Source organism: Pygocentrus nattereri, chromosome 17 (assembly GCF_015220715.1).
Source record: "Pygocentrus nattereri isolate fPygNat1 chromosome 17, fPygNat1.pri, whole genome shotgun sequence".
In the NCBI taxonomy this organism is placed as follows: domain Eukaryota; kingdom Metazoa; phylum Chordata; class Actinopteri; order Characiformes; family Serrasalmidae; genus Pygocentrus; species Pygocentrus nattereri.
The window spans coordinates 10,897,514-10,911,389 of record NC_051227.1 but is presented as its reverse complement, the minus strand read 5'-3'; the positions used below and the strand labels follow the sequence as shown (position 1 = coordinate 10,911,389).

The window sequence follows — 13,876 nt, the reverse complement described above, 5'->3', positions numbered from 1 at the left end:
CATCATATTAAAACCTATGGGTTAAGAATGGGATCTCACTCATGTTCAAATGCGTGTGAAGCCAGACGACCGAATACTTTTGGCAATGTAGCGATTGCAGTGGGTAAAAGACTTCAGAGACTAGACCTGTTTGGCCGATCAGGAAGAGGGAAGTTGTAAGTTTGATTTTGATTGAAGCCAGAAGCCTGGATGAGACATTCACATCAGGAAGTGATGAATTTAATTAGCTAACCCAGAAATCCTGCCAAACCTACATCAATGCAGTCATTGCTAGAAAAAATGACGCTGGATTATCATCTTCGCTGAGCAGAAGTGGTGACGTGTGTTCTTACTGTAACAGACGACACCACCCGTCACAGAAAGGCACAGTCCTCTGTTAGTGTTTCTCTCTCACACCAGCGCAGGTCCCGAGGGTTCGCAGTCGCACAGATATTGTTCCTTAATTTTCAGAATGAGGAAGCTTTTTGTAAATGGCTGAGGCAGAGCGAGAGGTGATAGTCCTCTTGGTTCTCTCACTGCTGTGGCACCACCCATTCAGCGCTTTCTGTGCTGTGAGGCCATCTGGTGAAAGTGTTCTGTTTAATGTACGTTTGGGTTTTATTTGTATCCTGTAAGAAGCAGGACTTTGATCCGGCCTTGAGTTGACTTTTCATTTGTCATTAAGTACACCTACCTTAATGTGTACTCTCACTGGCCACTTTATTAGAAACACCACTTTGTGCTTCCTCTCACTGGCCACTTTATTAGAAACACCACTTTGTGCTTCCTCTCACTGGCCACTTTATTAGAAACACCACTTTGTGCTTCCACTCACTGGCCACTTTATTAGAAACACCACTTTGTGCTTCCTCTCACTGGCCACTTTATTAGAAACACCACTTTGTGCTTCCTCTCACTGGCCACTTTATTAGAAACACCACTTTGTGCTTCCTCTCACTGGCCACTTTATTAGAAACACCACTTTGTGCTTCCTCTCACTGGCCACTTTATTAGAAACACCACTTTGTGCTTCCTCTCACTGGCCACTTTATTAGAAACACCACTTTGTGCTTCCTCTCACTGGCCACTTTATTAGAAACACCACTTTGTGCTTCCTCTCACTGGCCACTTTATTAGAAACACCACTTTGTGCTTCCTCTCACTGGCCACTTTATTAGAAACACCACTTTGTGCTTCCTCTCACTGGCCACTTTATTAGAAACACCACTTTGTGCTTCCTCTCACTGGCCACTTTATTAGAAACACCACTTTGTGCTTCCACTCGCTGGCCACTTTACTAGAAACACCACTTTACCTAATATTTATACTGTATGTGCACAATTACAGTCTGTAGCCCATCTGTAGCTGCATGATTAGTCAGACCCCCTTTATCTCATTCATCACTGGTCAGTTTCTGACCACAGAACTATGTGTCCAGATATTATTGGGGTGGTGGACCACTCACAACCTAGCAGTGACACCATGTTTCAGTGTGTGAAAACACTACCATGTCAGTGTCACTGATGTGTTGAGAACGGTCCAAACATATCCAGCCAAGAGCAGCTCTGTGGTCAGATACTGACCTCTGGTTAAGGGCTCACACAGTCTGAGCTTCAGCAGGTGGACTACAGGGTTTCTATCACAGTGGACACGGAGTGTGTGTCTGTGTCTAATTTTGTCGAGTTGCCTAATTGAACTTTCATGTTTGGTGTCATCGTTTATTGCACAACCCGCTTTTCTTTCTCATGATGCTGCAGTTCCTCTGAGCTGATAAAGGGGTCAGAGGAAGGGGTCAGAAGAAGTGAGGTCATTTTGCAGTGCCTCAGAAACTGGCAACTGGAACAGAGCAACGATATGTATATTCAGATCAGTCCATATATATCAAATACAGTCCCTGCGATTTTGGTACTTCGTGCTGAAAGGTTTATGGACACTAAGGGTGCAAAGATTAATCAACTTAGTTGGCTAAAATCGACGACCAAATTAGTTAGTCGATTAGTTGGTGACGTCATTTTGCGTCTTTCTCCATCTCGGTAAGATACGTTGCGTCCCAAATCGCATACTAGCTGACTAAATAGTGTGTAAAAAAACGCATATGCCATTAGAAGTGCACTCATTAGTGTAGTGTGTGTGGTTTGGGATACAGTGATAGTCATATGAGCTTTTTAGCTGATGTCGGTGTTAAACTCCGTCCTGCTTCATGTTCTGAGCCGAGCTGCACCGGTTTCTATGTAGAAATGCCGGGTTCTCTGTTATCGTTAATTGAGCTGGAACAGAGAAGTAAGTAAGTATTATTCACAGCGGCCCGGGTTCACTTTCCCGGTAACGCTTACGGTTTTAAACACTGAACGCCGAGGCCCCCGGTGCGGTCAAATTCGGCGAACACAGGAGAGCGTTTAGCTCCGCTCACGAACAGTTTAGGGACGTAGTTCTCCGTGAACTCGCAGGGCAGCTGGACGAGGAGTTACCGTTGAAATTAAGCGCTGACACAAAATCGTTCAGTGAATTCTTGAATGTTATTCATCTGTACCGCTGTCATCGTTAGTTAGCCAATGCATAAAACAACCTAAAGCTACATTTAAAAGCTAATAGCTACATAAGTTATTCTGTAATGTAGCGATTCACAATCCGACTAATCGATTATTCGTTTCAGTAATCGATCGATTATTCGACTATCGGATTAGTCGCTTGTTGCAGCCCTAGTAGACACCGGCTTCTTCTGAAGGCAAGAGTATTAATAGGGACTTTATCCCCACGTAGCTGCAGTAACTGTTCCTCTTTAGGCTTTCCTCTAGATGTTGGAACATTGCTGTGAGGATTTGAGTGCATTCAGGCACAAGAGCATTAATTGAACACCTGTGTCAGCAGTGGTAGCTTAAGGTAGCTGACTTCACTGATTAGAAGAGAGAGCAGTTGTCAACATGAAAGCAAATCCTGGACATTTCAGGTAATTTAGAAACTCTGGCCTGTTTTTGGTCCCAAAAAGTGGACCTATGATGTTTTCTGGCTCTGAGCTGTTGGTTGTTCCCTGAGCGAGAGTGTTTTCCTGTGGTGGCTGGTTCTCTGGAACTGCTTGCTTTAACACATTATCCATGTCCTCTTTGGAAACATCACTAAGTACCGCTCTTTGACCTTAACGTCAGACTTTGTCGTACGTTGTTGTTCCATTTCTGTCCTGTTCAGTTGATTTCCTTCCGTTTGTTTTGTTTTGTCTTTGCCTTTTACTGTCTTTATTTTGCTTTCACTCTCGATCTCCAGTGAAGACAGTCAGTGTTTTTCTTCGACTCCCCCAATATTTGAAGTATAAATGAATCACAGCAGTAGCGCGTTTTGAATAAATCGTTGTGCAGGCGACAACTAAGGATTTTCCGATTTTCATACAGTGAAATGGCCATGGAATGTGAAGTCTGTGGCATTTTGGAACATTTCCATTTCACAGAAAGCCACAGGCTTTTGGGTTTAACTGCTTGTCATGCGTCACCTAGAGCAAACCTTCCGCTGAGTCCGTGAACCACAGCCGCTCCTTTAGCCTCCATACGTTCACCGTCGCAGCTCATCTCTGATGGGCAGGACTGTGTAAAACAGTGATGCCGAAATTTCATGGATAACATGCTGGACCCCATTCTGTCCTCACTAGTGTATGTTAGGTATATGGCTGTATGAGCTACGGGGCTCAAAGCTCAGGCTTCAAGTTTAAATAATCAACATCCAAAGTAAAAAATTGTTACTTGAAAACGTCTTACAATCTTAAAAATGCTGCTTTTCATTTTTAGAGCTGTTATACAGTGTAGATATGCATCACCCTTAGGTGCCAGCGTAACATTGAAAACTCCATAGGCAAGCTAGTGGAAATGAGTATTGTTTTAAAGGCATAACTTACCATTTAGTGACTATATCAGACCTGGGGGGCTGAACAACTTTAGCAGACGCAGGACTATGTTTGGGGGGAAAAAACAGGCTATAATTAAGCAGTGGAACTCGAGAGGGAGTGTGTTTATCCTGAAATAAGATCCCGGCTGTGATCTGGTGGCCGTAGATCCTCACAGCCGTGATGTTATTGGTGATAACTCACTCCTCGAGTGTTCTACTGCTTTAATACAGCAGTTAAATAAATACAGTAAGAAATGAATAAACTGGCCGTGAACGCGGCGTTTAATATGTTTTAATGTTCAGTTCCTTCCTCCAAATTATAGCTCCTTAACGAGCTCCGCCCACTCGCTGCTCAGTCTGCTGTAAGCCCCGCCTTCTGAAGTACTGAGCCATAAAACTGACCCAATATCAGGTTCAGCTCAGTTTGGTCAGTTTCTCCAGATCAGTATTAATGTTGTTTTGTTCCAGCCGGTCTGTAAAGCTTCTTACAGCCCGTTTAGTTTGGTGAATGATACTGTGTTCATTTCTGGCTGATTCCAGGTTGTTCAGCTGTTCTTCTGTCACAGCTGCCGACTGAAAAGCTGCTCAGTGGTGACGACAGTTTGGGAATTTAGTGTCGTGTCGTCTTCAGAGTCGGACCGAATCGGCTGTCGGTCAGATGTGATCTTAACAGTGGAAGAAGTAAAAACGTTCAAATGGCTTGAGCGTCTCTTACAGCTGACAAAGTCGTTGCCTAGCAAGGGCGTCTCAGCGAAGTGATCGTCTTTGTGAAAAACCTGTGATGTCATCATATTCACCCGCTTGAGGAACCAGAATGCTTTCCAGCACGTTGAGTGCAGTTACACGTTTCCACCAGAGAGGTCTCCAGATCTCTGAAATGAAACCAGGGCTGGTTTGCGTTTCAGCCAGTAGCTGCTGTCTTCAGCCTTTTGACCTCACACCAGATGTATATTCAGGAACCTCATGTCGTAACGGGTAAACGTTCTTTTCAGTGAGTGACCTCAGAAGATATGAGGTGAGAGGTCATAGTGTTGTCTTGTTGCAGAAGTAGGCTGACCAGAGTTTGCAGAAGCAGCGTGAGATGAATACTTATCTCATCTGTAAGGGCTGCAGGTTTTCATTTCAGCACATGTGTACAGAAATTATGTAACATTTTAATGTTGAGCAAATGAATAAAATCTATGCTCTAAATGGGCAAAAATCCTATTTAGGTTTTTGTTAAAGCTTTCACCTTTAAGAGATTAAAGTGCTTCTTATCTGATGGGGCAGTTTTGGTGTCCAGCAGGTCTTCCATGTGGTTTATAGGTGTCCTGTTATCATTGGATGCACATGAGGTTGATGTCTGCGAGGCTGCTGAGGCGTCAGGTGGTTTCTTGAATGTACGTTAGTTTCTCTTTAAACGGGAACATAATGTGCCTTTGGGAGAAGCTTTGAGTTGAATAAATGAAAGGTGGTCTGTGACTTTTGAGAGTGTTCTTTACGTTTCCAAAAGTATTTAGATACCCCTTCAGATATTAATTAACCTACTTTAAGGTGCATTCATTGCTGACACAGATGTATTGTGCTTGTATAATCACCATAGAAAAGCATTGACCAGTAGAAAGGGACCATCTGGAGCAGCCGCACGTGAGGCTTTGGCTAGAGGGGTATAAAGCCCCCCAGCATTGGGCTGTGGAGCAGTGGAACTGGGTCCTGTGGGGTGATGGAGCTCCATCCAGTACCTTTGGGATGAGTTGGAGTGACCCAGAACTGATCTAACATCAGCACCTGACCCCACTAATGCTCAAGCAAATCCTCACAGCAATGTTCCAACATCTAGAGCAGAGGTCACTAATAAACTCTGCCCCCTTCGTTGGTCAGCGCTGCTGAAGCAGCAGCACCATTGGTCCAGGGGTTAAATTTTACACCAAAGTTGGCGAAAATTTATTTGTCCAGCCGGTCTGTGACATTAAAGCGCTCATCACAGGCAGCTATTACAGAATGTAATGCTGCGTATGAGCGCTTGTATGGCTGGGCCTTACGTGCACGTGTTGATGTACAGTGACCTTACGTATGAGTAAAACAGCTTTTAAGTTGGAATATCTGAACTAATGGTCATTAATCTGATGTCTGATTATGCCAGAACTGTATCTGTATCGGCAGGTGTTTGCTGATTAAAGTTGGACAGGTGTTTGTATTTGACCAGTATGTTAAACCAATGTCTGATGTGTTTATTGTATAATAGAAGAGCGGAATAGTTTGGCCAGCAGTTCTTTCTTTAGTTAAGCCCCCCTTTGTGGACGGTAAGTGCTCGGGCCTACTTGCTCCTCTTCCTTCCCGCTCCTAGAGTCACTGATTAATTTCACTTAATGAACTTGGGCTCACCAGAGCGCTGTCCGTTCGGCGAGCCTTCTCCACAGCTGTCACTGACCTGGTGTGCTGCTGGTCTGTGACATCACAGGTAACTTGTTAAGTGGGTGACAGACGGCCGTGAGATGTGGTTGGTTGACATATTAAATTTTAGTAATGTTCGATAACAACTACCATTTTTAATCAGTTACCACGTTTTAGGTGTGGCTGAAGTAGATTTAATAAAGTGGCGGAGCATGACTTCAGTGCTTTCAGCAGCCCCTTAGGCACCCACTGTGGTCCCCCAGGGGTCCACGGCCCACGGTTTGAGAACCTGACCCTGGGCTGCTGCACTAAAATATCTGTATCTGTTCATTTGCTGCATTTGTAATCCTTCAGAATAAATATATTTCTCTGTAATTATAATCCAGGTACATATAGTCCCAGTTGCAATGGTACGGGCATCAGCAGACGAGAGCATTGACCCACAATTACCATGTTCGGAGCATCCCTAGTAATTCCAAGCATAGCGAGTTGCCAGCTGTAGTTGATTATTATTATTTTTTTTTTTTGTCCGTGTTGTTTTCAGGTCAGACCGGCTGCAGATGCTGACCTAAGCTCCGCCTCGGCACCGCTCACTGGAACAGATCTGCTGTATTCTGAGCTGCTGCTGGATCCTGCACTGTCCTGCTGTGGGTCATGTCGTCCCTCGTCCCTGAGTGGCTGAGTGGGCTCCGCCTCGAGCAGTACTGCCCCGCCTTCCGGGAGGCGGGCCTCCGAACGCTGTGGGAATGTCGGGAGCTGAACGCTGCCCAGTTGGAGCGCATGGGCGTGGCCTTGCCGGGACACAGGAAGCGCATCCTGGGTAGCCTGCAGAAGCTCTTCCCCTCAGAACGAGGGATGGAAGGAGATATGGAGCGAGAGAAGGACGGAGAGGAGGAGGAAAGGCCTGTTCCTATGGAAAGGACGAAGTTCCGACCTCCGGTGACAGTGTCGGAATCGCTGGTGCACTTGTCTCAGACTGGGAAACTCCGAAATCAGAGCCAGAACGTTGCCTCTAATCTTGGGACGCAGGACAAAGCTCCTCCCCCCATTCCCCCTCGGCAGACCCCAAACCGTCCGCCCATACCTTTTACACCCACTTCTGTTACTGTGGCAACAACAGTCGCCCCTGTATCCATGAGTGCCAGCTGTCCAGTCTCTCCGACTAGGACAGATGTACACGTTGCCAAGCCAGTGCTAGCTCCTGCCACTCAAACCAGGCCGATGCCTACTCCGAGGCCACGCCCAGAAAGCCTGCCTCTTAAAGAGACGGTGCTGAAGCAAGACAAAAAACCTTCGCCCATCTCTCCCTCTGTTTCTTCCTCTTCGTCCACCTCGTCCTCGTCATCATCTTCAGAGCAGTTCCACCTCTACGAGCAGTGTTCTTCGCCTGGACAGGCCGAGAAGGGGATACCCCCTTTACCTCCCAAATCTTACTCCATCGGGACCCCCAAAGAGGCTAAGGTGGCTCCTCCTGGGAGACCTCTGTGCAGACCACCCATACCACCTCGTGGCAGCACCACCTCCAGCACCACTGCTCCACCCAAAAGCCCACCCGCTGTCAGGTAACGAGTAGAGTTTTGCTTATCTTGTAGAACAGGGATTGGGAATTTTGGTCCTTGACAGCCAGATTCTTACACAGTTTGGGGATTTTCCTGCTCAAGCACATCTGATTCAGGTCATCAGTTAATGATCAGTTTTGGTTGATTGTATTAAACCCGGAAAATCACTAAGCTGTGTTCCCATTCCCTCCTAGGCCGGCTGCTTTGCCTTTTCTTGAAAATCTGAATTGATCTGAAAACCTGCATTGTAAAATACATGTGGTTCATGCATGCAAATCACTAATAGTTGAGCGCCGTTTCCTTGGACGCATCTGTGGTCACAGCGGTTAAATGTGTGGTCATTTTTCTCTCTACCTATCGTACTGCGAAGAACGAGGGCTTTTTCCAGCCCTGTCTCGCTAGGTTAGTGGTTTCTCTTCTGGAGTTGAGTGTCACAAGGTTTAGTGGTGTAAAGTGATTTCCACACCGAGATGAGTCACAGGTAAAAACACAGACTCAAACTGTGTGTTAATGAAAGCATGACTATGTGTGTGTTGCTGACAGAGCAGTGTGTGTGTGTGTGTGTGTGTGTAATAGAGGATTGTTAGAGAATAGGAGCTTCTCTGGTCTGAGATCTCCAGTACAGCTTGCTGGCGCCACCTTTTGGCAGTCAGTGGTTCTGCAGAGGATTCTTTTCAGGAAGCTGATTTGGGGTAAACCGGGACAGATCCAAATCTACAGGAGATGATATCTGTGTTTTTGCGCTACTAATGCAAGTATATTTCTTGGTTTGGGTGTCAACTTAAACTATAATACAGGTCAAAGTTTATTTAAAGTCATCGTCAACTTTCTGGGACAAAAGATTTTGGACAAAAAATAGAAATGCAAGTTGTTGTTTTTTTTCTGACAGCAACGATATAAACACCAACCACCGGTCCCTTCATTGAGTACACCTACAGTTACAGACTGTAGTCCATCGGTTTCTCTGATACTCTGTTAGCCCCCTTTTACCCTGTTCTTCAGTGGTCAGGACCCCCATGGACCCTCACAGAGCAGGTACTATTTTGGTGGTGGATCATTCTCAGCGCTGCAGGAACACTGACGTGGTGGTGGTGTGTTAGTGTGTGTTGTGCTGGTGCGAGTGGATAACATACAGCAGTGCTGCTGGAGTTTCAAACACTGTGTCCACTCACTGTCCACTCTATTAGACACTCCTGCTGCACAGTTTGTGTTGGTCATCCTCTAGTCCTTCATCAGTGGTCACAGGACGCTGCCCACAGGACACTGCTGGCTGGATATTTTTGGTTGGTGGGCTATTCTCAGTCTCAGTTTCTTTAATATTCTGATCTGTGAGGTCACTTTCCTGTCCCTTATGGCTACTCGCTGAGCAGTTAGATCTCACTGTTTTGAAGTAATGTTTCCCCAAGTCCGAGAATCAGTGGGGAGCATTAGAAATTGTGCCTACCAAAACAAATTTTCTACAATTGAGTGTTTTAATGAAAAAATAGATTTTATGTATCCATCTCTTAAAAGCTGTACATACTAATAATGTCCTGACTAGAGTTTTTAGAGTTCTGCTCAAAATGGGCTGAAATTGTCCTGAATGAAACACGAATTTCACTGCTGACATGTTTGTTAGAGTTCGATCATTTTGGCTCTGAGAAATGGAATGTTTCATTGTTTAATTCAGTAGAATAAGCATAATAATATCTCAAATGTATTTTCAGTGGCTTTGATTCTGAACGACACTAATAAATAAATCCCAACTTGGAAAGTAACGAGTGGACATGATGTAAACCGTATTCAGAGTGTTCCAGGACTTTTGTTGGGGGCTGTATATTTTTTCACAGTAGTTGTTGTCATCGTAGCTCCAGTGCAGATGTAAAGGAGTGGACTCCAGACACGTGATTCGTCTTGGCTGATCGAATGTATTTGGTGTATGTGATCTAAACCATCGCTTTAACACTGCAATGATGGTCTTCTGATTTCTGCCACATGGTGGCGGCGCTAGGCTGAAGAAACATGTTTTTGTTTTGTTTCCTCATACGCACATATACTCCGCTGCCTCATTGTGGTCAGTCGGCCTCGGCCTTGGCCTCTGTGAGCGTCGCTTCGACACACACAGTACATACAGGACTGAAGAGGAACTCCGTCGTCTGTTATGTACATAAAACATTTGCAAAGTTCAGTGGCTGAACCGTGAAAAGCCGTTCAGAGTTTTTAGTGTGAAATGGTTCACTGTAGACACGTCTTCACAGTGGTGGTGATGAGACAAAGGGCTGTTAATGTCCACAGCACAAGTACTTACTATTTACCATTTACCATTTACTGTTTACTTTTAACATTTACTGTTTACCATTTACTATTTACCATCCAAATCCGTTATCTAAACGTCTCACCGCCATCTAACCGTCGTCTCACCGCCATCTAACCGTCGTCTCACCGCCATCTAACCGTCGTCTCACCGCCATCTAACCGTCGTCTCACCGCCATCTAACCGTCGTCTCACCGTCATCTAACCATCTCACTGCCATCTAACCGTCATCTCACCGTCATCTAACCGTCATCTCAGCGTCATCTAACCGTCTCACCGCCATCTAACCGTCGTCTCACCGCCATCTAACCGTCATCTCACCGTCATCTAACCGTCGTCTCACCGCCATCTAACCGTCGTCTCACCGCCATCTAACCGTCGTCTCACCGCCATCTAACCGTCGTCTCACCGTCATCTAACCATCTCACTGCCATCTAACCGTCATCTCACCGTCATCTAACCGTCTCACCGCCATCTAACCGTCGTCTCACCGCCATCTAACCGTCGTCTCACCGCCATCTAACCGTCGTCTCACCGTCATCTAACCGTCGTCTCACCGCCATCTAACCGTCGTCTCACCGCCATCTAACCGTCGTCTCACCGTCATCTAACCATCTCACTGCCATCTAACCGTCATCTCACCGTCATCTAACCGTCTCACCGCCATCTAACCGTCGTCTCACCGCCATCTAACCGTCATCTCACCGTCATCTAACCGTCGTCTCACCGCCATCTAACCGTCGTCTCACCGCCATCTAACCGTCGTCTCACCGCCATCTAACCGTCGTCTCACCGTCATCTAACCGTCGTCTCACCGTCATCTAACCATCTCACTGCCATCTAACCGTCATCTCACCGTCATCTAACCGTCTCACCATCTCACTGTCATCTAACCGTCTCACAATCATGTACCTATCTCACAATCATGTACTTATCTCACCGTCATCTACCCGTCTCACCGTCATCTATCTGTCATCTACCCATCTCACCGTCATCTACCCACCTCACCATTATCTACCCATCTCAGTCATCTCACCGTCATCTACCCACCTCACCATTATCTACCCATCTCAGTCATCTCACCGTCATCTACCCACCTCACCATTATCTACCCATCTCAGTCATCTCACCGACATCTACCCACCTCACCATTATCTACCCATCTCAGTCATCTCACCGTCATCTACCCACCTCACCATCTCACCGTCATCTAACCGTCTCACCGTCATCTAACCGTCTCACAATCATGTACCCGTCTCACAATCATGTACCCGTCTCACCGTCATCTACCCATCTCACCGTCATCTATCTGTCATCTAACCATCTCACCGTCATCTCACCATCATCTACCCATCTCACCGTCATCTACCCACCTCACTGTCATCTCACCGACATCTACCCACCTCACCATTATCTACCCATCTCAGTCATCTCACCGTCATCTACCCAGCTCACCATTATCTACCCATCTCAGTCATCTCACCGTCATCTACCCAGCTCACCATTATCTACCCATCTCACAGTCATCTCACCGTCATCTAACCGTCTCACCATCTCACCGTCATCTAACCGTCTCACCGTCATGTACCCGTCTCACCGTCATGTACCCGTCTCACCGTCATGTACCCGTCTCACCGTCATGTACCCGTCTCACCGTCATCTACCCGTCTCACCGTCATCTACCCGTCTCACCGTCATCTACCCGTCTCACCGTCATCTATCTGTCATCTAACCATCTCACAGTCATCTCACCATCATCTACCCATCTCACCATCATCTACCCACTTCACCGTCATCTCACCGTCATCTGCCCATCTCACCGTCATCTACCCACCTCACCATTATCTACCCATCTCACAGTCATCTCACCGTCATCTACCCACCTCACCGTCATCTACCCATCTCACTGTCATTTCGTCACTTCATTTAGTCCGGGTTTAGTCCAGACCTGTTTTGTGGTGAACAGCGGCAGCATGCTGGCTAAGCTCACACTAACCCCTCTTGGTTAGAAGCACCGATGAACTTTTAGCAGGTGTTGCTAGATCAATGGGTTGATATCTGATGGTCTGACAGCCGCGTAAGTGAACGGATTCAAAGGTTCTTGGTTTTGGAACGACGTGGCGGCGCAACACTGACGAAGTCGTAGAACCAGTCAGCAGATAGTTCCATCACTGCAGCCTCCGCGGAACGGTTCTGTGGTTCCTAAGCGTTCCGTGTGGAACCCTGCAGGTGTAGGAATGGTCTGCTCTGCTGTTGGAGGCTGTAGTCCTGTGACTGACCGTCGTTCCCATGGTTCCGTCTGACGGCTGTGTTCTGTTTACATCTCTGGCTCTTCCTGAGCACTCCGTGTGCTGGTCAGCATCGTTTCCTCTCTTCCTGCCCAGCGTCCAGAGGGAGAGACCGAATGAATGAGGGCTGTCGGACGACGCAAACAAGCTTCATCATTTCCTTCCTTCCTTCCTTCCTTCTTTCTGCCTTTCTTCTTCGTTTCTCATGTTTCCTTATTCTTTTAAATTTCCTTCTTTATTCCGGTTTCTTTCCTGGTTTAGTTCTTTGCTTTATTCCTTCAGTTTGATCTTTTTTCTCTTAGTAATTTTTTATTCTTCCTATATTTAATTTTTTTTCTTTCTTTCTTTCTGTTTTTTTTTCTTTCTTTTTCTTTCTGTTTTTTTTCTTTCTTTTTCTTTCTGTTTTTCTGTCTTTCTTTCTGTCTTTCTGTCTGTTTTTCTGTCTTTCTGTCTGTCTTTCTTTCTGTTTTTCTTTCTGTCTGTCTGTCTGTCTGTCTTTCTGCCTGTCTTTCGTTCTGTCTGTCTGTCTTTTTTTCTGTCTTTCTTTCTGTCTTTCTGTCTGTCTGTCTGTCTGTCTGTCTGTCTGTCTGTCTGTCTTTCTTTCTTTCTGTCTGTCGGTCTTTCTTTCTTTCTGTCTTTCTTTCTTAGTTTTTCTGATTCTGTTCTTTCTTTCTTTCTTTTTCTGATTCTGTTCTTTCTTTCTTTCTTTCTTTCTTTTTCTTTCTTTCTGTGGTTTTGTTTTTTCTTTGCTAGCTCCTCAGGTCTATACAGTGTGGAGTTTACATTTCTTCTTATTCATTTATTTTCTTGTTTCTTTTTTCTTTTTCTGTCTTTCAGTGGTTGTTTGTTTCTTTCATTTCCTGTTTGTTTATTCATTCATTTCCTTTCTTGTTTGTTTCTTGCTGGTTTGTTGTCTTGGCTGGTATCTCAGGTGGACACTGTGTGAAGATGACCGCTCCATTGCGCGAGGGGTGTCCCTGTGGTGCGAGAGAGAGAGAGAGAGAGAGAGAGAGAGAGAGAGAGATGGAGGAAGTCCGTGTTTTGAAGTCACCCAAAAATGTCAGCAGACTGAAATATACACATACACACACACACACACACACACACACACACACACACACACACACACACACACACACACAACCAGGCGCACGCGCACACACTCTCGCCACTTTCACACTCACAGAGCACGTACGTTTCTAAAAGTGCTCTCCACTTCCGCCTCTTTCATGCAGTCGATCGTCTCGTTCACTCCTCCTCTCGCGCTGTCATCTTCCGACTCGTTCATCTGCTCTTCATCTGCCGACCGTTCGCCCCTCCTGAGGCCTGAGTCCGGAGAGCTGTGGGTCATGGCCGGTTCTGATCACTCTGGTCGGGTGAGTTGGTCTGAAATACGAGAGGCGCTTCCACTCGCCCACTTTTCTGCCTCTGTCCTCGGCTTCCTCGCTGAGACACACCGTCTCAAACCCTCCGAGTGGGTCCATCTGTTGTGGAACAGCTTTTAAGGCCATTTC

The 13,876-nt window shown here is 46.1% G+C and overlaps 1 protein-coding gene across 5 annotated transcripts in view; it reads left to right on the top strand.

Annotated features, from left to right (window-relative positions):
• Positions 1 to 13,876, top strand: part of LOC108410402 (arf-GAP with Rho-GAP domain, ANK repeat and PH domain-containing protein 1) — a 133,143-nt gene that overhangs the window by 27,371 nt on the left and 91,896 nt on the right. For 4 of the 5 annotated variants that reach the window (XM_037546620.1, XM_037546618.1, XM_037546619.1 and 1 more), the window contains one exon: positions 6,767 to 7,784. In XM_037546620.1, coding sequence (XP_037402517.1) covers positions 6,877 to 7,784 — 908 coding nt within the window. In that variant the 5' untranslated portion in view covers positions 6,767 to 6,876. Of the gene's footprint in view, positions 1 to 6,766; positions 7,785 to 13,604; positions 13,739 to 13,876 lie in introns of those variants that run through there. The other variant, XM_037546622.1, reaches the window with a different exon arrangement.